The 27458-nt window shown below is 43.3% G+C and overlaps 1 protein-coding gene across 3 annotated transcripts in view; it reads left to right on the forward strand.

Moving 5' to 3' along the window:
- PDGFD (platelet derived growth factor D) overlaps positions 1-27458 on the forward strand; it is a 181186-nt gene that overhangs the window by 92109 nt on the left and 61619 nt on the right. For 2 of the 3 annotated variants that reach the window (XM_050928201.1, XM_050928186.1), the window contains exons 2-3: positions 6063-6267; positions 9838-10018. In XM_050928201.1, coding sequence (XP_050784158.1) covers positions 6063-6267; positions 9838-10018 — 386 coding nt within the window. The remainder of the gene's footprint in view (positions 1-6062; positions 6268-9837; positions 10019-27458) is intronic. The other variant, XM_050928195.1, reaches the window with a different exon arrangement.

A 27458-nucleotide genomic window follows, 5' to 3' on the forward strand; every position in this document is an offset into this window, starting at 1 on the left:
ACTTTAGGACCTAATCTAGTAGACCACTTCAGTACATGTTTGTCTCTACAGAGGCGAGTAATCCCAGTGAAATGACTACACAAGTGTTTAAAGTTATGCAGTACTTTCACCCAGTTTACTCTTTGATCTGAGCCATACATTCTTACTGCAGAGTGGCCGTTTCCTTAGCTTAATGATGGAGTGTGCTGTACATGGGTGCCAGCCTCAGGGCAGACTGTCAAGAAACAGCACACGAATCCCAAACTGGTTATGTGTTTATATAGTTAGATTTCACCAACCAAGTAACAAGTGTGAACTCCTCAGACACTAGAACAGCATTAATGGGGAGCCACAGACAGTCCCCTTGGGTACTCCGAATTTTATCTTGCCACCCAAGCTAGCCTGCCTCTGTGATAGATTATCCCTTGCACAAAAAAACATCAATATACAGGGTCAATTGCTTAAAAGAAAAAATGAATAAACAGCCTTATCCAAAAAGAATACCATTTAAAACATTCCAGCAACTACACACATGTAAATACAAAAAAAAAAAAAAAAACAATATAAACCTATTGTCTTACTATCCTTGTACTTACAACTTGGAAACTGAAGATTAGAAAGCCTGGAGATAGAGAGATCACTCTCAGAGCCGAGAGGGCCACCGAACCAAGACAAAGAACACCCACCCAAAAACTTCCCTCCCTTGACATTTGAAAAATCTTGTTTTCTGATTGGTCCTCTGGTTAGGTGTTTGGTTCCCTTTGTTAACCCTTTACAGGTAAAAGAACATTAACCCTTAGCTATCTGTTTATGACAGGAGGAGATAACAACCCTTGTGATAAAGTAGCATACTTGGTAATGCATCTTCCCTGACTGTGGGGGATTTACAATCTGAGCAAACATTTTTATGATTACAGAGCAAACACTTAAACATTACTCTTATAACATGTGATACAGACATTATAAGTAGGATTGACACATGCAGCATCCTACAAGCATTCCATAAAAGTCTAAAGCCTAAACAGATTCTTACAACTCCAATACCTATTTCAACAACACTAAAACACAGGTGACCTAGACTGGATTCCAGCTACACATTTGTCAGTGATTGGTGAGGCCCAGGGCCTTGGCATGAGCTGACACCCGATCTGTGCCTGTCACAGACACGACTGTACTACTTTTAGCCTAGTAAATTGCTTGTTCTTTTTGTTCCATTTCAGAGGATTCTGGTTCTTTCAGTACCAAGGTCTCATATAGCTACAGAAGCCAATTCTGCTGTCACTGAAGTACTTTGCCATTGACTTCAGTGGGAGCAGTGTTATACTCCAAAGCATGTGCCTTTTGCTTTAAATGGCAAAAAGATTATTAGGAGCAGCAGCACAATATGATATTCTTTTCCTCATTAGAGCACAGAAATGTAATGTGTTTATTGGCTATGATTCTTTTTAGTGTTTATAGTAACAAAAAAGTAACCATGTATTTTAAACAAGGCAAATTATTCTGCAGTATTGTACCGCTTCCCAGCAAGCTGTGACCAAGTATGAAATATCCAATTTTGACCATGAAATCTGTCATCTTTCCCTCTGATTTTCATAGAGCCCTATGTATAATAATTAAATTGCCTGCTTTTTACAAGGGGGAATCTAGGAAAAATAAATGAACAAAAAAAGCTAGCAATAACTATAGTTTGCTTGGCATATCTGTGCCCCAGGTGAACTGATTCGTGGCCTGGATTCAAAACCACTTTTCTGTTCTTTACTTACTACTCTGTGGTTTCAACTATTTAGATCAGGCTAATTTTCAGCCCAGGGAACTGAAGAGTCATTATTCTCCAAATGAGTTATCTCTCATGTGTTTAAAAACTGGTAACAAAATACTGTGTTTTGCCAGATTGAACAGTGGTGGGGCTAGGGTGACCAGATGTCCCAATTTGATAGGGACAGTCCTGTTTTTTTGGGTCTTTTTCTTACATAGGCTCCTATTACCCCCCAACCCCGTCCTGATTTTTCACATTTGCTGTCTGGTCACTCTAGGTGGGGCAAGGAAGATAAATACAGTAGAACCTCAGAGTTACGAACACATCGGGAATGGAGATTGTTCATAACTCTGAATAAAATGTTATAGTTCTTTCAAAAGTTTACAATTGAACATTGACGTAATACAGCTTTGAAACTTTACTATGTAGAAGAAAAATGCTGCTTTTAACTATCTTAATTTAAACGAAACAAGCACAGAAACAGTTTCCTTACCTTGTCAATTGTTTTTAGCATCTGGCATCTCCCATTGAGAACAATGGGTGCTGAATAGTGCTGTGTAAATAACTGATTTTTTGGTTCACTGGCTGAACCAAAAAATGGTGGGCAGTGGGGGAATTGTTTCAGACAGAATAAATGTTTTATTTGATCCAAAACAAAATGTTTGGTTTGGTTTTGAGTTTTTTAACCTTTCTTCAATAAAATTGAAGTACATTTTGAAATGAACATTTGTTTTACATTGAAACATTTTATTGTGTTTTTTTTTCTTACTTGAACAATTCTGCATAAATTAACGTAACGTGTCAGTAGACCTGACTACATTTTTCAATGAAAAAGTTTTGTCCAAAAAATGTTCCACTCTAATGCTGAGCACTTTTGAAAATGGAGCTTTTTGTTTAGATACCTAACCAGGAGCTGAGCTCTCTTGAACATTTGTCTCAGCTTTTACATTAATACTTTTAAAGATGATTGTTGGAAGAGAACTAGGAGAGAGAAAAAGTTATTGAACTTTTCAGCAAATCAAACACAGAATAAACTTCAGAGTGGTAGCCATGTTAGTCTGTATCAGCAAAAAGAACAGGAGTACTTGTGGCACCTTAGAGACTAACACATTTATTTGAGCATAAGCTTTCGTGGGTTAAAACCCACTTCATTAGATGCATGCAGTGGAAGATACAGTAGGAAAATATATATACTCAGAGAACATGAAAAATGGATGTTGCCATACCAACTCTAAAAAGGGTAATTAATTAGGGTGAGCTATTAGGTGAGCTATTATCAGCAGAAGAAAAAAACCTGTTGTAGTGGTAATCAGGATGGCCTATTTCCAACCGTTGACAAGAAGGTGTGACTCAAAGTCACAAATACTCCAACAAAAAAACTTCAAAAACAGTCTCCAATGAGAAATTGCAGAATTGGAATTGATTGCAAACTAGACACCATTCATTAAATTAGGCTTGAATAAAGGCTGGGAGTGGATGGATCATTACACAAAGTAAAACTGTTTTCCCATGCTAATTTTTCCCTACTGTTACTCAGACCTTGTCAATGGTTGGAAAAGGGTCATCCTGATTATCACCACAAAAGTTTTTTTTCTTCTGCTGATAATAGCGCACCTAATAGCTCACCTTAATTAATTACCTGCACTACAGTTGGTTTGGCAACACCCATTTTTTCATGTTCTCTCTGTGTGTGTATATATATATATTTTCCTACTGTACCTTCCACTGCATGCATCCAATGAAGTGGGTTTTAGCCCATGAAAGCTTATGCTCAAATAAATTTGTTAGTCTCTAAGGTGCCCCAAATACTACTTGTTCTTTTTACAGAATAAGCTGTTTCTCATTCATTTCAGCGTCTGTCCCCTTTGTTTTTACAATTCTATACATTTGCTTCATCCTACTTGGTCTCTCTCTGCTCCGCATCCCACTCATCTACTAATAGTCTCTCATCTTTCTTATTAGATAGGCAAGTTTATGTGCAATAACTTCTCTGTAGTTCCTGCCATCTCCAATAGGCTCCCTTTCTTGTAATTCTTTAATGGCCTCTGAGTTTTGTGTATTTTTTTATTATTTTGTTATTTTGTTATTATTTTGTTTATTTTTAAATTATTTTATTCATAGTGAAATGCCTTTATATACTTTTTAGTGATTCTGATATGTGGTATATTAACCCCACTGTCTTCTTTTATTTGCTCCCAGAAAGGGTTTTGGTCAGAATTCTTCCTTCCTTCCCCACTCCCTATGCTGCTCTAACACTTCCTCTTGTATAATCAGTTACAATTCCCACATTTGCCACAATAGAGAAATTAGACACTATTGGAATTTCTGGTTAGGTTCTGTTAATATGTCATATACTCATTTCCTGCTTTTCACGTGCACATGTGGTTCAGAAGTTTGTCCTGGATATTGCAGAGTTTCATCAGACGTATTTCAGTGCTGATTTACTCAAGTGTGGTTGATTTTTTTGGCAGAACGTCCCAGGCTTCAGGTTAAATAAAAAGAATGCAAGCAACCCTGTCTTCTGTGGAGTGGATGAATGTTAGCAGCATAGCTTTCTCAGTTGGGGACAAGGTGGGCTAGTTAAAAGCAAAGGACAGTTGTTTCCAATGTACTGTGATGCCTAATTAAAATATATTGCCTCTGACATTCTAATCACAGCAAGCGAGAACTGTGGTGTAAACCTATGTAAAGATTGACTAGACAAGGGAACATTTCAACTAGGAGCATGGACAGTGCTGGGTCAGCAATTAAATGTGATCTGTTAACAAGGGAATTACACTTCTTCATTATAGCCAGTACTTTGCTGTGCTAGAAAAAAGTACACATACACCTAAACGTAGGTTGAATTCTGCCATCCCTAATCAAGTAACTCTTGTTGATTTTAATGGAAGTTTTGCTTAATTCAGAACTGCAGAATTTGGGCCCTATTTTTTTAAGATGAAAACTTTCCAATGACCATTTAATTTTATCCTTTCTACTGGTTGTTTAGGACTCAGTCCTGCAATGTGCTAGGCACTGTTTGGCAGTACTGACCAATCCAAATTCTATTTACTCCAATGGGAGTTGACAATGCTCAACATTTCAGAGTGATCCATGTATTGCTGATTCAAGCCTTTATTTACTTGAAAAGTGTGTGTTGGGGGAGATAGGATGAGAACAGTTCATCTTGAAGATTGTTTGAGTAAAGCATTTTTATAATAGTTATACCAGCAACCCAGGCTTTTAAAAGTTTCAGATTGTTTTGCAGCTAGAGTTATTCACTTGTCAGAAGAGTAGGTGAACAACCATTAAAATGCTTCCACTTACTGTATGCAGCTTGGTATTTACAGTCATGAGCCAGTGAAAAGCAACCTGAGGAAAAACAAAAAAAAGACTTTTTTTTACCATGGAGTTTGCACCATTTCTTTTAGTTCCTGTTTTTCTTGGGCATCCTACAAAATTCCCCTTTTCCTCAAGAGCTCAGAAGTATTCAGTCAAACATGAAGTTGTTCTTTAAAAGAAGGGAAAAAACAACTTTGGTTGCTAATATACGGACAACGTCTGGTGGTACTTGCATATTTTTCTTGTCACTTTGTATTGCAGATCATCTCTTTGTGCCATTGACCGCCCACATTGTGCTGCAGCACACCAATATTTGTGGAGTGGGGAAGGAAGGATTTGCCATTCATAACTGTTTTAGAGAATTGTTTTCGTACCATGAATTTCTTATTCTTTGTACTTGGAGCTTGTCTACATGGTACGCTAGTGTGCACCAACTGGGGTGTAAATTCTGCTGTGCACCACTGTGTCATGCATTAATTGTCCGTATGGACCTTGCTGGTGCACACTAAAAGTATTATTAGTGCATTGATGTAGCACTGTTTGAAATGGGACACACACGTGCATGTTCACAGCTTTATTATAGCTTCTGTCTTTCGGAGGAGATCTACCCCGACTCTTTCAAATACTGCTCCAAAATTTGGGAATCAGGTTTTGTTTCCCTCTTTCCCCTTTCTTCCCTGATTGTGAGATGTAAATTCTGCCTTAAGAGCAAAATGGTGGGAGATAGAGAATGTAAATAAAACATAGATAGATAGATTAGATATCACCATAACACAGAGATTATATGTAGATGGATGTTACTATTTCTGTTCTGATTCAGGCAAGGGACTGTTCTTTAAATTAACGGGAAAAATGATTGTGCTTCCCTATTTAAACAACAGCTGCCATTAGACCCTTAAACACTTCCTATGAAAATAATGCTTGTTGTGTTGTTAAACTGTTGTTTTTTTTGCCTTCCTGTATCTGGAACATCATACTAATTTCTACAAGTTGTGACTACTAACAGAGAGCAATCACCTCACAGACTTGTACCGAAAAGAAGAGACCATCAGTGTCGGAGGAAATGGCTGCATCCACAGTCCCCGCTTCCCGAGTAGCTACCCCAGGAACCTGTTACTGACATGGCGGCTGCTCTCGACAGAGAATACAAGGATACAGTTGGCCTTTGATAATCAGTTTGGATTGGAGGAGCCAGAAAATGATATCTGCAGGTGAGAGAAAAGCTATCCAGAGAGCTAATCATGTCATTTTAAAAATCAGCTGACCAGATGTCTTGCACGGTGCTTTGGAGGGGTCCATTAGGGATTCTGTTTCAGATTAATGAGATATCTGGCTACCAACACTACAAACCAAACTCTCCGAATAAACTTACCTGCCTCAGGCTTGAACTATTTCCTGTGAATTGAAGTCCTCGCGTGGTATTTTAAATGCAGCACACTTGAGTCTTGGGCACTGCTGGCTCCCTGCACAAATACTAAAAGAATGAGGTTTCGCCCACTGTAATTAAGGACAATGGATGTTTCTTTTTTCAGCTATGCGAAACACATTTTTTTTTCAGTATGTCAGTATATACAGCAAAGTATTCGCTGCAAGGAAAGGGGCAGACAGGGAAGAGCAGGGGTAGGGGAACAGCGTGTTGTGCTCTTGGAATTATATGGCCAGAATGATTGACTGGCTGTTAGCTCTCTTTAATTACTGTTTGCATCTCTGTATAATTTGTTTTAAGTGTTTGAAATATATCTCCAGAATCAGCAGTCTACTCTGGCCGCTTTGTACCACTCTGGTGATGCAAAGCAGTGATAAGCTCGTTGAAGGGGTTGGTTTGGCCAGGTTTATAGCTTTTCATCACCAGAACATAGTTGAATTTGGCCAATAATTAATAAAATAAACTAATTAAAATGTTTGTTGTTCATGTTTTTGTTATTCAGTGGTGTATTTAGTGTGGGAGGGAAAGCCCAAAGCCTTCCCAGACATTTTCCAGGACACATCTTCAGAAGCCAGATTGCTGTGTGGCAGCATTGGCACATCAGCTTCCAACACTGCCTGACTGTTATTAATCATTGCTACATCTATCCAGAAAAACTGTGTTTTTTTCTTTCTATTCCCACCCTCTTGCATGTCTTCTCCTGGCATCTTAATCAATTAATTTGCATTTAGAGGGTTTGGTGAGTCTGTGTGGTTTTATTATTATTTTTATTACCAATGAACTGAGAGAACCATTCCAGTCAGTTTGTTTTCCAGTTAATAACAAAAGAATGCAGACTCAACCTGGCCATCCTTCTCTGCATGTTTATTATCTTGGCAGCTTTTACTCTGCTCTGTCAGTGTTGGTGTGAGAGCAATTGCAGTGTAATAAGAATTACCTTCTAGGACCACAGAGGCTATGCCGAAATGCAGAGACTAATGCCCATGGAAACAGCCTGTTAACATTCTACGTAGAGAATAAACTATAGCTGACCTTAAATCATTTCAGCCTTGAAACGTGGATCTAATTTACTGTGGAAAAGGATGAAGTGTTCTCTTGTAAAGGGCCATTAAAAGTGATGACATGGTGAGGGGAAGTCAAGTCATTATCGACATACTGGATTTTGACCATGGCCGCGGACAATCTGTCTGCTTTCAAAAGCTACAAATTTATGAAGCAGAGAAGTAAAGACCTTCCAGAATCTGTAGTGCTTATAAAAGCTGGAAAAATATCCCATTCTTTATAGAAATACAGCCTTACTCTGAGTTGCTGTAAGGCTTTTATTTACATGATATTATTACTAAAATGAGGAAGTTCCCAGGGTATTGGAATGATTTTCTAGCTTGTTAGAGACCCTATGGTAAGTAACATACAATATTATTTTAACGCTTTAGAGAAACTGTTAGGTTGTTTTGTTTTGAATCTGTTTTTTCCCCCTCAGTTTTACTTTCAGATGCTGTCTCTGGCCCTACTTCAGCAAAACATTCAAGCATTAAAGCATGCACCTAAAGTTAAACACATATTTAAGTGTTTTGTTGCTGAATCGTGGCCTCTGCTCCTTAGCCTCCTTTCTGTTGCTTTGGTCCTTACTCCTTTACCCAAGAATCTCCTGGTTGTTTACTTTCACATTTTTCATTAATGTTGCTAATTTTAAGTTAGTTACTATGAAATTTAAATGGGCTGAAACTCATTTGGGGCTGGGAGCTGAACAAGAGAACTTCTTTACTTAACTGTTTGGTTTAATCTAAATCTCCTGTGCTGTAGTTTGAACCCATTGCCTCTTGTCCTGCCCTCGGTGGCAAGAGAACAACTTTTCTCCATCTTTTTTATGGCAGCCTTTCAAGTATCTGAAGACCGTTATCATATCCCTCCCTCCCCCCAGTTTCCTCTTTTCCAAACTAAACATACCCGGTTCCTTCAGCCTTTGCTCATAAACATCCTCTTAGCTCTGTGCACTAGACCCCTCTGTCTACCTTGTCTCCACCTTTCTGCCACAGGCTGAATGGAACACTTGGTGCCTGAACCAACTGCTCTGAAATCAATTGTTGAAATCTCATTGTTGTCAGTAAGCTTTGGATCAGGACTTTGATTGCTGCCCTCTTGGTCATCCACAGCAAGACGGTGGAAAACTCAATAAACTATACAAGCTACTGACAAAAATATATGGACAATCTGATACTGCTATAGCTATATGTAGCCTATCTCAGTGGTTCTCCTACTTCATTACACCACAACCCCCTGCTGACAACAAAAATTACTACATGGACCTAGGCAGGAGTGGGCTGGAGCCCGAGCCCCATTCCCCTGGGCTACAGCCCTTGGGCTTTGGCTTCAGCCCTGGGTGGCTGGGCTCAGGCCTCATCTTCAGCCCCAGGCCTCAGTGAGTCTAACGCTGACCCTGGCAACCCCAATGAAATGGAGTCACAACCCACTTTGGGGTCCCGTCCCACAGTTTGAGAACCTCTGACCTATGCTAACACATTGTGGCTCTTTGTTCCCCTCTAGTGGCTAGACTATGTATAGAGGTTTATGAGTCAATGGGCTTTGTTAGCTCAAGCAGTTGTGGTCATGAGTTCAATCCCTGCAGATGACCTAACTAGGGGGGTCATTACATATACAGCCTAAGTTCTCTGTGTCATGTAAGATAATCATCCCAAAATGCCTCATTGCTGAACTACTATCTTGATCTAGTTCAGGGATCAGCTACATTTGGCATGTGGCCTAGTGCAGACCACTCCTTCCTGCAGCCCCTATTGGCCTGGAACGGCGAACCGTGGCCAGTGGGAGCTGTGATCAGCTGACCCTACAGACTCTGCAGATAAACAAACCGTCCCAGCCCGCCAGCGGATTTCCCTGATGAGCCGCATGCCAAATGTTGCTGATCCCTGATCTAGTTTATATCTGCCCAAAATCAAAATTGTTCTCTTCCTTACATAAAATTGTGTTTAATTTACAGGCTGTTTACTAGCTACATAAAACAAATGTGGTATGGTCATTTTGTAGCAAAGATAAATGTCTGGAAAGGCATCCTCATTGCAGCATGGTAGGGAATATTGTACACTTTCGCTCCCAATAGCAAAAAAATCCGACAAACACCACCATATACCACCACCCTAAGTATTGAAGATTTTTAGAACGTAACTTTCAGCTCAGCGTATCATGCACTAAGCTAGTGTTGTCACCATCTGTAATTTTTAATCAAGTGTTTCATAGTGGAAACCAATGTACATTTGACCAATTTTTTGAGCAGTGTTCCTGTGTAGCGGCAGCAGCTTTATATATTGAGAATGTATTAAATTATCAAACTGATCTGCAGGTATGACTTCGTGGAGGTGGAAGATCTATCTGAAACGAGCACAGTTATCCGAGGACGGTGGTGTGGTCACAAGGAAATTCCTCCAAGAATAACATCCAAAACAAACCAAATAAAGATAACCTTCAAATCCGATGACTATTTTGTGGCTAAACCTGGATTCAAGATTTATTATTCCCTTGTGGTAAGTAACTTAACTACTCAGTGGGTACAAGACTTGCCAGACTGTGAAAGAACAGCAATGTTTGGAGACTGGATGACATAGCTAACTACAGCTGATCACAACATTAATTAACTGTAAATACTTTCCTTCCAGCAACTACATAAGGCATAGATAAAAGCAGTTTTGACATCCTATTATTAAATATCAACTAAAGACAAGTCCATCACAAGACTTACACTAATAATATGTTTCAGAAACACTAGCACTTTCTGCACTGAGGCTGCAATTCCGATGCACTGACAATGCACCACAGCAATGACAGTTGAAATAGTTGCTGTTTAAACTCCATTTTGATTCTCATTTGACATCAAAGAAAAGTACTGTCAGGGTTAGGACTGTGATTCTAAGCAAGAAGTCAGGAGTTTAATCCAAATGCAGTAAAATACATGTAGTACACTGTGTTAAGGTTCAAACTGTTGTTTTAAGCTCTATGTGTTCTTTGTGTTATGTAGCAGTATTGGCATAGTAGAACGCATCGATTTGATGAGATGAAAGCCCTCTGGTTTTAAAGAAGCAGGAATATTCATTAGTCTAAGTAGATTTTGAAACAAATGTGTTTTCCATGTATTGCCCTCAATAATGCTATAATCATTTTGGTGCAATATAACTGAACAGAGGTGAGTTTTGGAGTCAGATGGTAACTTATTACCCTAACGTCATTGTTTTCCTATCCTTCACAATCCAGATTTTTTTTTTTATTCAATCCAGTGTTACGTATTCAGACTTTCTTATTCCTGTTAGCAATAAGATTAAATTTGTCCTAGGAAAAATCCAATATTTACACCATTTCACTTCAGCTAATGGCTTTTGAGTGAGCATATACTATTGTACATTGAGCTCATTCCATGCCTAAATATGGGAGATATATAGTAAAGACATATTTGAGGCCGCAGAATCACAGCCAGATGCTGCTTCCGTGTATTTAAACACTGGACCTACTTATGGAGTAAAACACTACTCCGGGTGAGTAAAGATGGCAGAATCTGGAGCTTGATTTGAAGGTAATCTAGCAAGACTAACATTTATGTTGTTGCAGTCCATGGAGTACCACAATGCATAAATATTTACATCATGTGTATTTACATCATGTGTATTTAATATTTCTAGAAAACTTCTGTTACAAGTAGCTAGCATTACGTAGCAAAGATGTACAGCTTGTATAGGACAGTTGGGTTTTGAGAAAATGAATGTTATCATTCAAGCAGAGGATATTCAGCACTAGAAAGCTCAAAGTGTAGTTGCTATACCTGTGTAATGCTTAGAATGAGTAAACAGAATGTTATGACATTTAGCTAGTGTATCTGAGAGAATGTTCTCCAAACACAATCTTAAAATGAAATGTTCTTTTTCTCAGAATCTGTAGGGGACAGGTGGTAGTCATGGGATGAAGATTAAATTTCTTTCGCCACTGTTCAAAGTTTAAATTGCCCATTCAAAGATTGTAGGATTAATAGTCAGCAAACTCAACCCTTAGTTAGTAGTCTTCACAGTCTCTCAGGACTGAGTACATACAGTGGATATACTGCACGCCGCTGACCCCTGAAGGTTGAACTCAGCATGCATTTGCAGGCAGCAAGTTAGAAAATATTATTGGACCATGCATAAACATATGATGCATCGGATGAAATAAAATATATTTAAATTTCATTTTTCTTTGCTCCACGACCATTTCCATCATTAGGCTATTTTTTGAACTTCCTTGGGAAACCTTTCTGGTAACAAATGCACATAACTTTATTTAAAAAAAAAAATCCTAAATTAAAATAGACATTTTAGAGTTTGGGAGGGAGTTGCTGCTGGTTATGTGCACCGTGCTCATCTCAATAATCTTTAATAAAAAATCAAAACAAGCAAACAGGGTTTGCCAGATTAATTGTATATTTTGGACTTGATGCAGAAATTACTAAGTGAAATTCTATGTGTTATGCAGATCAGACTGGATGGTGGATTCTGACTTTGAAATCTATGAATCTTCATGGACACTAGTTAAATTAATTTCAACTGGTGTATATAAGCTTGTTTGTCAGTTCACCACTTCTGCATGTGGCACAGATTGAGGCACTGCACTGTGTATATTGTTCAACAAGAAGAAAGAGCTATTACCTCCTTCCATTCTTCCCATTTAGAGAAACAAAAAATAGCCATAAACAAGAAAGGGTCATTTTTTACAAACAGGCTTTTCAAATGCAACTACCAAAGTTGCACCTGTGCATATGCGCCTGCTCATGTAAAATGAGTCATTGTACATAGACAGGTACTTAGCATGTAAAGGCCCAGTTTGTGCACAGATGTTGCATGCAGTGCAATTGTCAGCTCAACACAGGCGCCTATTTCTCCCTGTATGTTCTTATAAAATCTCCTTTTTCTTCAAGCTTCATAGGCCTAGAGTCCAAGCATCAAACCAGTCTATCACCCATGCCAGCTGTTATCCATGAGCTGGATTTAGCCTGCAGAATTGTTTGAAATACCTCTCTTCTTCGAGTGATTCCTCATATCCATTCCAGTTAGGTGCGCGCGCCGGATATATACCCCTGCCGACCCAGCCACCCCTCCGTTCCTTCTTACCCACCGATATCAGTCATTGGAACAGTGGAGCGCGGCTTAGCTGACCTCCACTTCCCTAGTCAGCTCCTGTCTGGCTCGCCAAGTAGGACTTCAGACTTAAACAGCTCCTCATGGAGGCGGCTCTCACCCCTACGCCTTCAGCACCGAGCGCTGGTCAATCAACGGACAGAAGCACCTCCTTGGCACCGGACCGTGCAAGTACCACCAAGGCACCTCGGCACCAGCCGTTGCCGGCACCGAAGTTGGCTCCACGCCGCTCCCTCTCCCCGAGGTCGAGAAAGACTAAGACTCCTGCTGCTTCTGTGCTGCTTGCAGCGCAGCCAGAGAGCTCATCTAAGTTGGATCGCCCAAAGTTGGATCGCCCAGCTCCAACACCCGCCGCGGCACCAACAATGTCGGCACCGTCGATTCTGGTCCCACAAGGGCCATCGAGTCCGGTGCCTGTTTGTAATGACCTTAGTCCCAGATTTGGACCTTAGCGTCCAAAATATGGGGGTTAGCATGAAAACCTCCAAGCTTAGTTACCAGCTTGGACCTGGTACCTGCTGCCACCACCCAAAAAATTAGAGTGTTTTGGGGCACTCTGGTCCCTCTGAAAAACCTTCCCTGGGGACCCCAAGACCCAAATCCCTTGAGTCTCACAACAAAGGGAAATAATCCTTTTTCCCTTCCCCCCTCCAGGTGCTCCTGGAGAGATACACAGACACAAGCTCTGTGAATCCAAACAGAGTGAATCTCCCTCTCTGTTCCCAATCCTGGAAACAAAAAGTACTTTCCTCTTCACCCAGAGGGAATGCAAAATCAGGCTAGCCACTTCAACACACACAGATCTCCCCTGATTTCTTCCTCCCACCAATTCCCTGGTGAGTACAGACTCAATTTCCCTGCAGTAAAGAAAAACTCCAACAGGTCTTAAAAGAAAGCTTTATATAAAAAAGAAAGAAAAAATACAAATAGTCTCTCTGTATTAAGATGACACAATACAGGGCAATTTCTTAAAAGAATATTGAATAAACAGCCTTATTCCAAAAGAATACAAATCAAAGCACTCCAGCACTTATATTCATGCAAATACCAAAGAAAAGAAAACCATAGAACTTACTATCTGATCTCTTTGTCCTTACACTTAGAAACAGAAGACTAGAAAGTAGAGCTACTTCTCCAAAGCTCAGAGCAAGCAGGCAGCCAGAAAACAAAGACAAAAACACTCAATTCCCTCCACCCAAAGTTGAAAAAATCCGGTTTCCTGATTGGTCCTCTGGTCAGGTGCTTCAGCTGAAAGAGACATTAACCCTTAGCTATCTGTTTATGACACGCCCCCCAAATTGCAGACAGTGGGGAAGCTCACTGGCGGCGATTTCCTTGTAGAACTTGAAAATAAACAGATTAATAGAACACGTTGCTGGTGAACCGCTCTCCGCTGGTGCACCTGAGGGTATTTCAGGCTCTGGCTGAGCCTTTTGGGTATGGCTGTCTGTTGCTTTTGCCAGTTTTGGCTCGCTGGCGCCCTCTGGCGTTGAGTTTGAAGATGGGGTTGCACTTGCTGGTGCTGGTTGCTGTTCCAGTTCCGGGCCTGGGACTGGAGATGCTGTGGCTGTTTCAGTGGTAGGCATGGAATCTGGGTTCACTACCTCTGTCTGGGTCTCTGGTAACACAGACGGGGCCTCTGTGGACTGTTCAGGAACAGGAATGGGTCTGGAAGCTTGCCTGGTTTGGCTACGTGTAACCATTTCCACTCTCTTGGCCCGCCTTACCTGGTTGGCCAAGTCTTCCCCCAGTAGCATGGGGATAGGATAATTGTCATAGACTGCAAAAGTCCACATTCCTGACCAGCCTTTGTACTGGACAGGCAGTTGAGCTGTAGGCAAGTCTACAGCTTGTGACATGAAGGGGTAAATTGTAACTTTGGCCTTTGGGTTGATGAATTTGGGGTCAACGAAGGATTGGTGGATAGCTGACACTTGTGCCCCCGTGTCTCTCCACGCAGTAACCTTCTTTCCGCCCACTCTCAAATTTTCCCTTCGCTCCAAGGGTATTTGAGAGGCATCCGGGCCTGGGGATCTTTGGGGCGATGGTGGTGTAATGAATTGCACTCGCATGGTGTTCTTGGGACACTTGGCCTTGATATGTCCCAGTTCATTACACTTAAAGCATCTTCCATCTGATGGGTCACTGGGCCGAGGTGAGTTACTGGAGACTGGTGAGGTTGAAGGGTAGGGTATCTGTGGCTTTACTTGGGTGGTATGTGGGGTCTTTGGCTGTCCTCGGTTGTAGGGTTTATGGTCTGTGTGCCCCCTGGGGTAATCGTTCCCCTTGACAGTAGCTTTCTTGCTTTCTGCCAGTTCCATCCATTTGGCTCCAATCTCCCCCGCCTCAGCGATATTCTTGGGGTTTCCATCTTGTATGTACCGCGTGATGTCTTCAGGAACACCATCCAAGAACTGCTCCATTTGTATGAGGAGGTTCAGTTCTTCCAAGGTTTGAATGTTGTTTCCTGTTAGCCAGGCCTCATAGTTTTTTGCAATGTAGTAGGCGTGTTTGGGAAATGACACCTCTGGTTTCCACTTTTGGGTTCTGAAGCGCCGACGGGCATGATCTGGGGTTATCCCCATCCTGTATCTGGCCTTGGTTAGGAAAAGTTTATAGTCATTCATTTGGTGCTTAGGCATTTCAGCTGCCACCTCTGCTAAAGGTCCACTGAGCTGTGACCTCAATTCTACCATGTACTGGTCTTCGGGAATGCTGTACCCAAGACAGGCTCTTTCAAAATTTTCCAAGAAGGCCTCGGTGTCATCACCTGCCTTGTAGGTGGGAAATTTCCTGTGCTGTGGAGCAATATTTGGCGCCGGGTTGTTAGGGTTGGCTGGCACAGCAGCCCAGCTTTTGCCAACTCCAGTTCATGTTTTCTCTGTTTTTCCTTCTCTTCATTCTCTTTTTGTTGTTTTTTCCATTTCTTTTTGGTGCTTTTCCATTTCTCGGCGGTGGGCCGCCTCTCTTTCTCTTTCTCTTATTTCCATCTCTGTTTGTTTTATTTCCAGTTGTTGCCTGTGTTCAGCTTCTCTGACTTGCTCTTGGGCCTCAATTTTTGCCTTAGAAGTCATGATTCCTGTTTTCTTGTGTTGGGGTGCCCTCCGGTGTTTATCTTCTGAACTGCAGGTTCTCTGTTGCCTCCTGAAGTCTGCCTAGCAACAGTGTTTTTTGTCCTTTTCTCTCTCTAGCTAATGTTCAATGAAGGGAAACCAGAAAAACCACTTTATTTGCATGCCTATAAGTGCTGGTCTTGCCTCCTAATGGGAGGGCTATTGCATGACAAAAGACCCTTAACAGGTTCTGAATGGCTTCTCACTTAACATGCAAGCCACAAACTGCCAGAGAGAGCAGAAAAAAAAAATTCTCTCTGGTTCCCTTTTAAAACCAACTGCTTCTCTCTGCTAAAAAGCCCTTAGCAGAGAAAAGAAAAATATAATATTTCTACTGGCTTCTGGGTTCTGTCTATCTCCCACCAGCTGCCACTCATGTAATAACCTTAGTCCCAGATTTGGACCTTAGCGTCCAAAATATGGGGGTTAGCATGAAAACCTCCAAGCTTAGTTACCAGCTTGGACCTGGTACCTGCTGCCACCACCCAAAAAATTAGAGTGTTTTGGGGCACTCTGGTCCCTCTGAAAAACCTTCCCTGGGGACCCCAAGACCCAAATCCCTTGAGTCTCACAACAAAGGGAAATAATCCTTTTTCCCTTCCCCCCTCCAGGTGCTCCTGGAGAGATACACAGACACAAGCTCTGTGAATCCAAACAGAGTGAATCTCCCTCTCTGTTCCCAATCCTGGAAACAAAAAGTACTTTCCTCTTCACCCAGAGGGAATGCAAAATCAGGCTAGCCACTTCAACACACACAGATCTCCCCTGATTTCTTCCTCCCACCAATTCCCTGGTGAGTACAGACTCAATTTCCCTGCAGTAAAGAAAAACTCCAACAGGTCTTAAAAGAAAGCTTTATATAAAAAAGAAAGAAAAAATACAAATAGTCTCTCTGTATTAAGATGACACAATACAGGGCAATTTCTTAAAAGAATATTGAATAAACAGCCTTATTCCAAAAGAATACAAATCAAAGCACTCCAGCACTTATATTCATGCAAATACCAAAGAAAAGAAAACCATAGAACTTACTATCTGATCTCTTTGTCCTTACACTTAGAAACAGAAGACTAGAAAGTAGAGCTACTTCTCCAAAGCTCAGAGCAAGCAGGCAGCCAGAAAACAAAGACAAAAACACTCAATTCCCTCCACCCAAAGTTGAAAAAATCCGGTTTCCTGATTGGTCCTCTGGTCAGGTGCTTCAGCTGAAAGAGACATTAACCCTTAGCTATCTGTTTATGACACTGTTAGCTCCCCGGCGCGTGCCGCGGTAGAGCTCACTATCCTTTCCACGCTGGAGACATTCTCAACGGCGAGGGATCTGATTGCCATGACAGAGTTGACGCTGCTTCTACCCCCGGCACCGCCGGTGCAGGTAATACAGTCTATAGGCAAGCCAGTCTTGATAAGACCACCCTCTGTCGGCACAGCAGACTGGCACCGTTCAAGATCGCGGTCCCGCAGACGCTCTAGGTCCAGACAGCGCTCCCGCTCCCGACGCTGCTTGCAGTCCCGGCATCATTCTCCTTCTCGGTACCGATCGCACTCGCGGCACCGGTTGGAATTCCGTTCGCCGGCACACTACTCTCGGCACCGTTCCGGCTCCCGGCACCGCTCCAGGCACCGCGACTCCCATAGCTGCTCCTGACGTCGAGCCTTGAGATCTTAGTTGACCTCTCAGCACCGCTCCGGTCGCAGGTCCCGATCTCGTTCCTGGTACTGGTATGCCTCCTGGTACCGGTCTCCGGTGCTGAGTAGAGGAAGGGCTGCCAGGGATAGAAACTCTGCCCAGGGCTTCTCCACTCCTCCATGGCCATCCAGACACACTTCAGTGTCGTCCCACGCAGACAGCTATTATCCTCCGGACCGCAATTCGGATGTGCCCACCAGAGTCTTTCAGGAGGCCCAGACCCAGGACCAAGGCCCGCATCAGTGGTCCTTCTGGACACCTTGGGCGTACCACCAGGCCCAAGGTGCTCCAGTAGTTCCGTCTTGCTCTTCCCCATCAAAGCACTGAGTGCCAGAGGCTACGGCTAGCTGTCCCCCTCCAGCTGGTACAGAGGAAGCACCAGTCCACCCACCGGTCTCCACAGTCCCATTGGAACAGGAGGTGGCCCAAGAACAAGAAGCCACACAGGACCCGCTTGTCCCCGGCATCTCCTCTTCCTCTTCTCCGGATGAGGTAGTGGCAGGAGCATCCTCCTTGGGCTCTCCTCCAATTGACCTGAGAGCTCATCAGGACCTCCTCAGGAGGGTAGCACTCAATATGAACCTCCAGGTGGAGGAGGTCCCAGAGGTAGAGGACCCGATAGTGAGCATTCTGTCAGCGGATACCCCCACCAGAGCGGCTCTACCATTTATCCGGACCATCCAAGCCAATGCCAACACTATATGGCAATCCCCAGCCTCTATCCCTCCTGCGGCCAGAGGAGTCAAGCGTAAATACATGGTACCCTCTAGGGGGTACAAGTATTTGTATGTCCATCCTCCTTCCTGCTCACTGGTCATTCAGTCCGTGAATTAGAGGGAGCGCCATGGCCAAAAGGCGCCAGCCCCGAAGTCGAAAGAGGCTAGGCGAATGGACCTGCTCGGCCAAAAAGTATATTCGGCAGGCACTCTACAGCTCCGGGTGGCAAATCAACAAGCCCTGCTCAGCTGCTATAATTACAACACCTGGGTGGAGGTGGGTAGGTTTACGGAGCTACTCCCTCAAGACTCCCGCCAAGAGTTCGCTGCCTTCTTGGAGGAAGGGAAAAAGGTGGCCAGAACTTCCCGCCAGGGCTCACTAGATGCAGCCGATTCAGCAGCCAGGACTCTGGCCTCAGATGTTGCCATGAGACGCATCTCATGGCTGCAGGTTTCCAACCTCCCACCGGAGCTGCAGTATACCATCCAGGACTTGCCATTTGATGGCAAAGGTCTTTTTTCGGAAAAGACTGACCCTAGACTGCAAAGCCTGAAGGACAATAGGGTCATAATGCGTTCTATAGGCATGCATACGCTGGTGACTCAACGCAGGCTTTTCCGTCCCCAGCCTCACCGCCCGTACTTTGTGCCTAGACACAGACAAGACTTGGGCAGGCTGCGCGGACGAGGTGGGTGCAGACGCCAGTCAGGACCCCAAGGGGGCGAAAACCAAGGTCCCTTGAAACCACCAGCGGGACCAAAGTCCAACTTTTGAAGGGGCGCCCAAGGACGGCTTACCAGTTACAGGCCAGGATCCTTTTCCTCCCTTCTCCAACTGTCTCTCCTACTTCCTCCGGGCGTGGTCCCAGTTAACCTCAGATCTCTGGGTCCTACGCACGGTGAAATATGGATACCACCTCCAATTTGTTTCAACCCCACCATTCCACCCTCCAACCCCGTCCCTCTTCAGGGACCCCTCTCACGAGCAATTCCTCTTGCAAGAGGTGCGGACGCTCCTCGCCATGGGAGCGATAGAGGAGGTACCAAAGGACGAAAGGGGCAAGAGGTTTTACTCCCATTATTTCCTAATCCCCAAGTCAAAGGAAGGTCTCAGACCAATTCTAGACCTGCAAGGACTCAACAAGTTTATGATAAAGTTGAAGTTCCGCATAGTGTCCCTGGGGACCATTATCCCATCCTTGGATCCTGGAAACTGGTATGCTGCCCTCGATATGAAGGACGCGTACTTTCATATCACCATCTTTCCTCCACACAGGAGGTACCTTCGCTTTGTAGCCGACCGTCAACACTTCCACTTTACGGTCCTGCCCTTTGGCCTTTCTGCAGCCCCAGGGGTATTTACAAAGTGTATGGTCATAGTCGCCGCATATCTCCACCGATGTCGGAGACACGTATTTCCGTATCTGGACGATTGGTTAATCTGAGGAACCTCTGAGACAAAGGTCACCCAGCATGTGGGCATCGTCAAAGACCTATTCACACGTCTAGGCCTGATGATCAATATGGAGAAATCCATTTTGGTTCCCATGCAGAGGTTAGACTTCATAGGAGCTACCCTGGACTCCAGTCTAGCCAAGGCCTCCTTACCACAGCCGCGGTTTCAGGCAATAACAACAATCATCCGAGGTCTGCAGAATTTCCCGACGACCTCGGCTCGCACTTGTCTTGGTCTCCTAGGTCACATGACTGCCTGCACATTCGTGTCCAAATACGCCAGACTCCGTCTCTGTCCTCTCCAAACTTGGCTCAACTCCGTATACCACCTGGGCAGGGACCCAATAGACACGATAGTCACCATTCCCTCGAGCATTCTAGGCTCCCTAGACTGGTGGCTGACTCCCTCCCTGGTGTGTGCAGGGCTGCCGTTCCATCCGCCACAACCCTCAATGTCCCTGATGACAGATGCATCATCTCTCAGCTGGGATGCTCACGTCGGGCACCATTGTACACAAGGTCTCTGGTCATCTCAGGAACTGGCACTTCACATAAAAGTCCGAGAGCTGAAAGCAGTCCACCTGGCGTGCCAGGCATTCCAGCAACAACTACAAGGCCATTGTGTCTCAGTGTTTACAGACAACACAACAGCCATGTATTACATAAACAAACAGGGAGGGACTCGATCTTCCCCCCCTTTGTCAGGAGACCATCTGACTCTGGGACTTTTGCATAGCCCACTCGATAGATCTGGTAGCGTCCTTTCTCCCAGGGGTTCGGAACACTCTAGCGGATCAACTGAGCAGGTCCTTCCTGTGCCACGAGTGGTCGATACGCCCGGATGTTATTCATTTGGTCTTCCAGAAGTGGGGATTTCCCCACATAGACCTGTTCGCCTCCCGCGCGAACAGGAAATGCCAGATGTTCTGCTCCTTCCAGGGTCTTTCACCGGGGTCGATCTCGGACACATTCCTAATGCCGTGGAAGAACCAGATGCTCTATGCCTTCCCACTGTTCCCGCTGGTTCACAAGGTCCTGCTAAAACTCCGCAGGGACAGAGCGCACCTAATCATGATCGCTCCAGCGTGGCCCAGGCAACGCTGGTACACCACACTGCTAGACCTGTTGATAGCCAACCCAATTACCCTGCTACTCCACCGAGACCTCATAACACAGGACCACGGCAGTCTTCGCCACCCAGACCTGCAGGCCCTTCACCTCACAGCGTGGCTGCTGCGTGGCTAAACCAGTCACAGTTGCGTTGCTCTGCTTTGGTACAACAAGTACTCCCGGGTAGCAGGAAGTCTTCCACTTGGTCAACGTATCTGGCCAAGTGGAAGCGTTTCTCCTGCTGGTGCGTAACGCAGAATGTTACTTCCACTGAGGTCACAATCCCTACCATCTTGCACTACCTCTGGTCTCTTAAGCAGCAGGGCCTGGCGGTATCTTCACTGAGGGTGCACTTGGCAGCTATCTCTACCTTCCACCCAGAGGAGAGTGGCCGCTCCGTGTTCTCGCACCTTATAGTTATTAGATTTCTCAAGGGCCTGGAACGCCTATGCCCCCAAGTACGCCGCCCTGCCCCTACCTGGGACCTCAACCTAGTTTTAAACAGACTTATGTCTCCACCATTCGAGCCGTTGGCAACTTGCTCACTGCTATACCTATCCTGGAAGACAGTTTTCCTCGTAGCCATTACATCGGCCAGGCGAGTCTCTGAGCTTTGAGCACTCATGGTAGACCCACCGTATACTGTCTTTCACAAGGACAAGGTGCAGTTGCGACCTCACCCAGCGTTCCTCCCTAAAGTGATATCGGCCTTCCATACCAATCAGAACATCTTCCTTCCAGTCTTCTTTCCAAAGCCACACTCATCTCGATGGGAACAACAATTGCACTCCCAAGATGTCCGTAGGGCGCTCGCATTTTATATGGATCGGACGAAGCCCTTTCATAAATCGCCCCAACTCTTCGTTGCAGTGGCTGACCGAAGGAAGGGCCTACCTGTCTCCTCCCAGAGAATCTCCTCTTGGGTGACGGCGTGCATCCGCACTTGCTATGACTTGGCCCATGTTCCATCGGGCCATCTCACCGCACATTCTACCAGGGCTCAGGCTTCATCGGCTGCCTTCCTGGCTCATGTACCAATCCAGGAAATATGTCGTGCAGCTACCTGGCCCTCGGTCCACACCTTTGCTTCGCATTATGCTCTGGTTCAACAGTCAAGAGATGATGCAGCCTTTGGCTCAGCAGTTTTGCATTCTGCCACATCTCACTCCGACCCCACCGCCTAGGTAAGGCTTGGGAATCACCTAACTGGAATGGATATGAGCAATCACTCGAAGAAGAAAAGACGGTTACTCACCTTTGTAACTGTTGTTCTTCGAGATGTGTTGCTCATATCCATTCCAAACCCACCCTCCTTCCCCACTGTTGGAGTAGCCGGCAAGAAGGAACTGAGGGGTGGCTGGGTTGGCAGGGGTATATATCCGGTGCCATAGCGGCGCCACTCCAGGGAGCACCCAGCCGACCCACCGAGTGTTGCTAGGGTAAAAGTCTTCCGACGAACGTGCACGCGGCGCGCGCACACCTAACTGGAATAGATATGAGCAACACATCTCGAAGAACAACAGTTACAAAGGTGAGTAACCGCCTTTTCCTTGTTCTTCTTTTCCACTGTGTTTGGTTTTTAAAAGGATTTTTAGGTGATGGTAGGAGGGGGTGTTGCTTCACTTATTTCCCTTAAAAATATAAATGTCGTGGTCCATGCCTAAGCTTATGTGTTCCTATGGGGAATCCTTAGGATTATCTGACTCCCATATTTTGTATAATTAAATTACTTTAGGTGTATAGTATTTGCATTGAAAATGAAGCACAAAATCATCAGTTGTCATACCTGTCTTAACTTCAACAGAGCTACTTCCAGTGAAGGATCTAATTCATTGTTATATTGAGTTCAGTAAGTGTTAGGTACACACGATCAGACACAATGTGACGTAGGGAGTTACAATGAAAAATTGGGTTGCTCACATGCAAGAAATCCCCACTCACATAAGTGGTTTCATACATACCAGGGAGACTGCTTTTGGAAATGAGCAGAATCGGGCCCTGAATTTTAAAAACATACTATCATGAATGTATAAAGTAATAATCAGAAAGTAGTCCATGAACAAACTCCAACAAAATTAAAAGTTGATGTTTTCAATTAAAATTCTCAATTCTGCATCTGATTTTGATTAAATGGGATAATTAGAAAATGTTAAATTCCAGCTGATAATTAAAGTAATTATTTTTGGCTTGTTTGTTTTACAAGAAGCGTATATCTGTTATATATTGATATTGATACATTGTTACTGTATACCCTAACTGGCCTCTAAATTCAGTGCATATTTGGGAACTTTGATTTTAAGTATTAATGGCAACAAATGTTCCAGCAAAGCTAGAAAATATATTTAAAAAAGAAGTCAACAGAGTAAGGCATCAAAACATTTCCATTTTTATTTTAATTTTTGTTCTGCTCTTCTCTGTAATACCATTTAAGAAATATGAAAATACAGGGGTTTTAAACCAGTTTTCATTTTTTGTGGCTAATATTGCAAACCAAATCTGATGTACCCCATTGTTAATGAGGAGTAACTGCACTGAAGTCTGTGGAATTATACCAGCATAAAACTGATTGCGGTGTCTCTACATCACATCCAAAATGTGTGTTGTTTGTTTCAAATGAAACTTCTTTTATGGAAGAGTCCAATAGAATTTCATAGAAACCAGAAATTTTTAATCTTTCTGGGGAATTTGATAGAGAATTATATTCTTACTATTAATACAAGATACACACTCCCTGTCTGATTATCTAGTAATAACACTAGTCAAAAAACAGAAAGAAAAATTACAGACATGTTCATGAAAATTAATTGCTGTTTTTTGTCAGATTTTTGATCAGCTCTGATTAGAAGACAAATGGAGTCCAAATGCTGGATTTAAACTGTTCAGCACTGTCCCATTAAGACTTTCAAAGAAACACGAACAAACTAAGCATATTTAGGCCATGTCTATCCTTACTGGGGATCAATACTGCTGCAATCGATGGAGAGGCGGTTGATTTAGTGTGTCTAGTGAAGACTCGCTAAATCACCTGCAGAGTGCTCTCCGGTCAACTCCGGTACTCCACCGGAATGAGAGGAGTAAGGTAAGTCTACAGAAGAGTGTCTCCTGTCAATGCAGCATGTTGTAGGCATTGCAGTAATTTGACCTAAGCTATGTTGACTACAGCTGGAATAGGGTAACTTAGGTCGGCTTACCCCAGTAGTGTAGACAAGGCCTCAGAAAACAAAATAAGGTCCTAATGCTGCAATCCTACCCAAACAAATGCCTCTCTGTCAAGTGATTAGTCACATTGTCTTCTGTGGATCTAATCGTACAAATGATGATTGCAGGATCAGGCTGCAAGGTTTGTAATTAAAGTAGTAGTAATTCATCAATAACTTCCTTAAAAATTTTAACATGAAAGAAAACAATTCACTTATCTTAGTTGGCTAGCAGTGCAAATACAGATTCAGAGATTTTGAGCCCAGAAGATACCTCACTAGCTTGTCCTCCTGTATATCACAGGTGATAGAATTTCATCAGATCAAATGCAAATTGAACCAATTTCTGTGTAGGGCTGTGTGGATATTTGTCCTCTATGGTTTGGTTTAAGTGGTTACTTTTTTTTTTTGCAGGACAGACACTTCATTGATGTCTCCAAGACAAAATAGGTTGCCTGGAAACTTACATAATATGTTGCATGTGAAAATATGTATGATAATAGTGTGCAATTATTTTCAATGCTCTTAAAATCCAAAGAAGGAATCTCAGTAGGGTTTTTTTTGGAGAGGGGTGAGAGGGGGGCAGGTGAGTGATTTGGGTTTTGTTAATGAAATGATCAGGAATGAGATAAATCACACTACAGGGATGCGAGATATTATATATATTACATACACACTTACCACTCATTCTCCTGATAATTTTTTACTGATTAAGTTTTGATTTCCCGTGTATGCTAGACAGGATGGGTATTTTCATAAACACTGTACAGAAAAAACAACTAATACTTCATGTGATGAAACTCCTGTTTACTTGAGATGCTGGCAGATAACCAACATCTGTGTTCTTGTCTAGAGTGCATCGCCCTCGTATAAAATTGTCAACAAGGGGATCATCTTTCTAGGGGACAAAGAGGGGAGAAATGAAGTTCTTTCTAATTACGTAAGACCAACTCAAAGGCTTTAAAATTCCTTCCCCGTTTATATGTAAACAAAGGATTTGGGAGATTATATGTGGTGATTTTGTTTAGGAGCAATTGTAACATTAAAAAGAAGCATAAAAAAAGTACTAAGTGGTCTATACTCCTCATGAACAGAAGAATAAATCTCACACAAAGAAAAGGTTTACAAATCTCTGTTTGCATGTTAAAAGAAACATACTGTTCACTCAGTTAACGTTTGCCCTGACCTTGGCTAACTTCTACCTCTCTTGTACAGGAAGGCAGTTTTCTCTTCATTAGTGCAGAGGCTGGGACTCTGCAGTTTTAAATTCCATTCCTCAGTTTATCTGCTTCATAAGAGTGTTATGAAGAGAGTGAGATTGTACGGCATATAGCAGCAAAGAGATAGATGTACAAAGCAGATGTACAAAGCAGCACAGCAGAAAGCACAAAAGAATTGGGCAAAGGAAGCAAAAGCGAGAGGTGGTAACCAGGCTAAGTTGTCTGGAATCATATGAGTGAGCAGTGTCCAAGGTCTGGACTATGGTTATGGCAGTAGGAGTAGAGAGAAATTCATACACTGGTAACGTTTAAGGCCAGAAAGGATCATTACATCATTTAGTCTGACCTCCTGTGCATTACAGGCCATAAAATTTCACCCAATTTATGGATGAGGGAGTGAGACAGAAACTGCTTGGCAATGAAGGTGAACAGAGACAGCTCTAGACCTAGTCCTACCCAGGCTACTGAGCACCTCCAGCCTGGTCATCCTTGTAACAGCTCTTGTCAAGCTGTCCATTGCCCTGTTTCAAGCGTCTGCCCTGTTAATGGCACCCCCACTTCAAGAGAGCTGCCAGTCACGAGCACTGAGTTGGTGCTCCCTCTGACCCTGGACAGTTCTGCAGTGCGGGGATAGCCTAGGTGTAGCACCAACCCTTGGGCTAAAGAAGAGAGGAGAATCTGTCTGTCAGTTTTCTGTAGCTCTGTCACCATAGTATCTAAGTGGTTCCCCTGTAAACTCGGTCTGCTTGACAAAATCACGAGTGATGCACTTCAGCTCTCTTTCTTTCATCAATATAGGAGGTACATCTTGGGATATATACGGAGTCTTCTGTTTTCTTCTTCCCTTCCCCCACTGTTTTGGTTCTGTTGGGAGAGCTCCTCTGAGTGGAAGGTTCTTCAGCAAGGCCAGAGTGGTCATGCTCTGAATTAGTGTGACCTACTTGGGAAGCTCATTCCCACAGCTAAATCCTCTTCAGCTCAGGATGATTTGTGTCCAGCCTCTTGTGCTTTTTGAGCCGCATCATTCCAGGGACATGCAGCTGGTCTTGGTGGACCACAGTTGGATATGGAACCATAGATATAGCTGGACTCTGATTTGATGTTGGCCTTGAATGTCAGGATTAAGGCCTCCCACAGGCAGCAGAAGTAGATTAGGAGTCAGTAGCAGGGCTTTGAAGCTGTGCTCCAGCTCCAGGAAAAAAACTGCAGCTCTGGACTCCGCTCCAAAGCCCTGGTCAGTAGAGTACAGGGATGATGTGCTTGGGGTGGCATAGGTCATGGAGAAGCAGCCAGCCCCATTCTGAAGAAGATGGATCCCCTTCTCTGCTTATTCCTGCAGTCCTAGATACAGTGAATTATAGCAATATAGTCTTGTTACCACTGAGGTGTGGTCTGTCTCCAGTCCCATAAGTCTTTTAGTACCACTAGAATTCTCCCTATGATGGTTTTAAGCCTGGTTATGAGTCAAAGATGACACTGAGGTTGGAGGCGAATGGAAGAATTATGTTCTCTGGTGGAAAGTGTAGGGGAAAAAAAGACCACCCAGCTGATTTTGAATCAAACAAGCCGAGGCTTCTTTATTACTATAACAAAATTACAAGTATGCATACAGGGAGAGACAGCAAAACCCCATGCAAGAGGTAGGCTGCTCTGCCCTTTACAATTTTTACCAAGCTTATAAAGGCTAAAACTGCAAAACGTCATATTGATTACACAAGTTATTTGCCTTTTCTGGTAAATTAATATTGCAAATCAGCAGGTTATTTTACTGTTAGTTCAGTTTGGGGTATTTCCTGTTATTGTTCTTTTGCAGTTATGCTGACTGTTCTATAACCCCCTAATTGCAATTACATATTGCAAAAGCCATTACCATATAAAATATTGCACATTAGCAAGCTATTTCAACATGTTTCATTTGTTCTGGCAGTGATTGTGCTGGTCATTTTGTGTCCCCTCCCTGCGGTTACCTAAGTAAGCACTATTTGTTACACTATACTTGCCTAAAGCTGAGCTGGCACTCAAGGGACCCCTTGTCCCCCTCCCAGTTCCTCTTTTGTCAGTGTTGCATACCCCATTTCTTTATACCTAAGTGCTTAGTACGCTGATAACTCCATGCTCAGTCCTCGGGATCCAACAAACAAACACCTTATTTTAGCACTTCGTCTGTTAGAGCCCAAAGTCCGCACATAGGGCCTGTAAAACAATTACAAAGCTTATTTAACTATAAAATAATGGCAAAGCTTATTTAATGAGAACCATGCCATGGGGGGGTGTTATATTTCTTATCAAAAAGGAGGGTGTTGAGAGG

This window comes from Gopherus flavomarginatus, chromosome 1, assembly GCF_025201925.1.
Source record: "Gopherus flavomarginatus isolate rGopFla2 chromosome 1, rGopFla2.mat.asm, whole genome shotgun sequence".
Lineage (NCBI taxonomy): Eukaryota > Metazoa > Chordata > Testudines > Testudinidae > Gopherus > Gopherus flavomarginatus.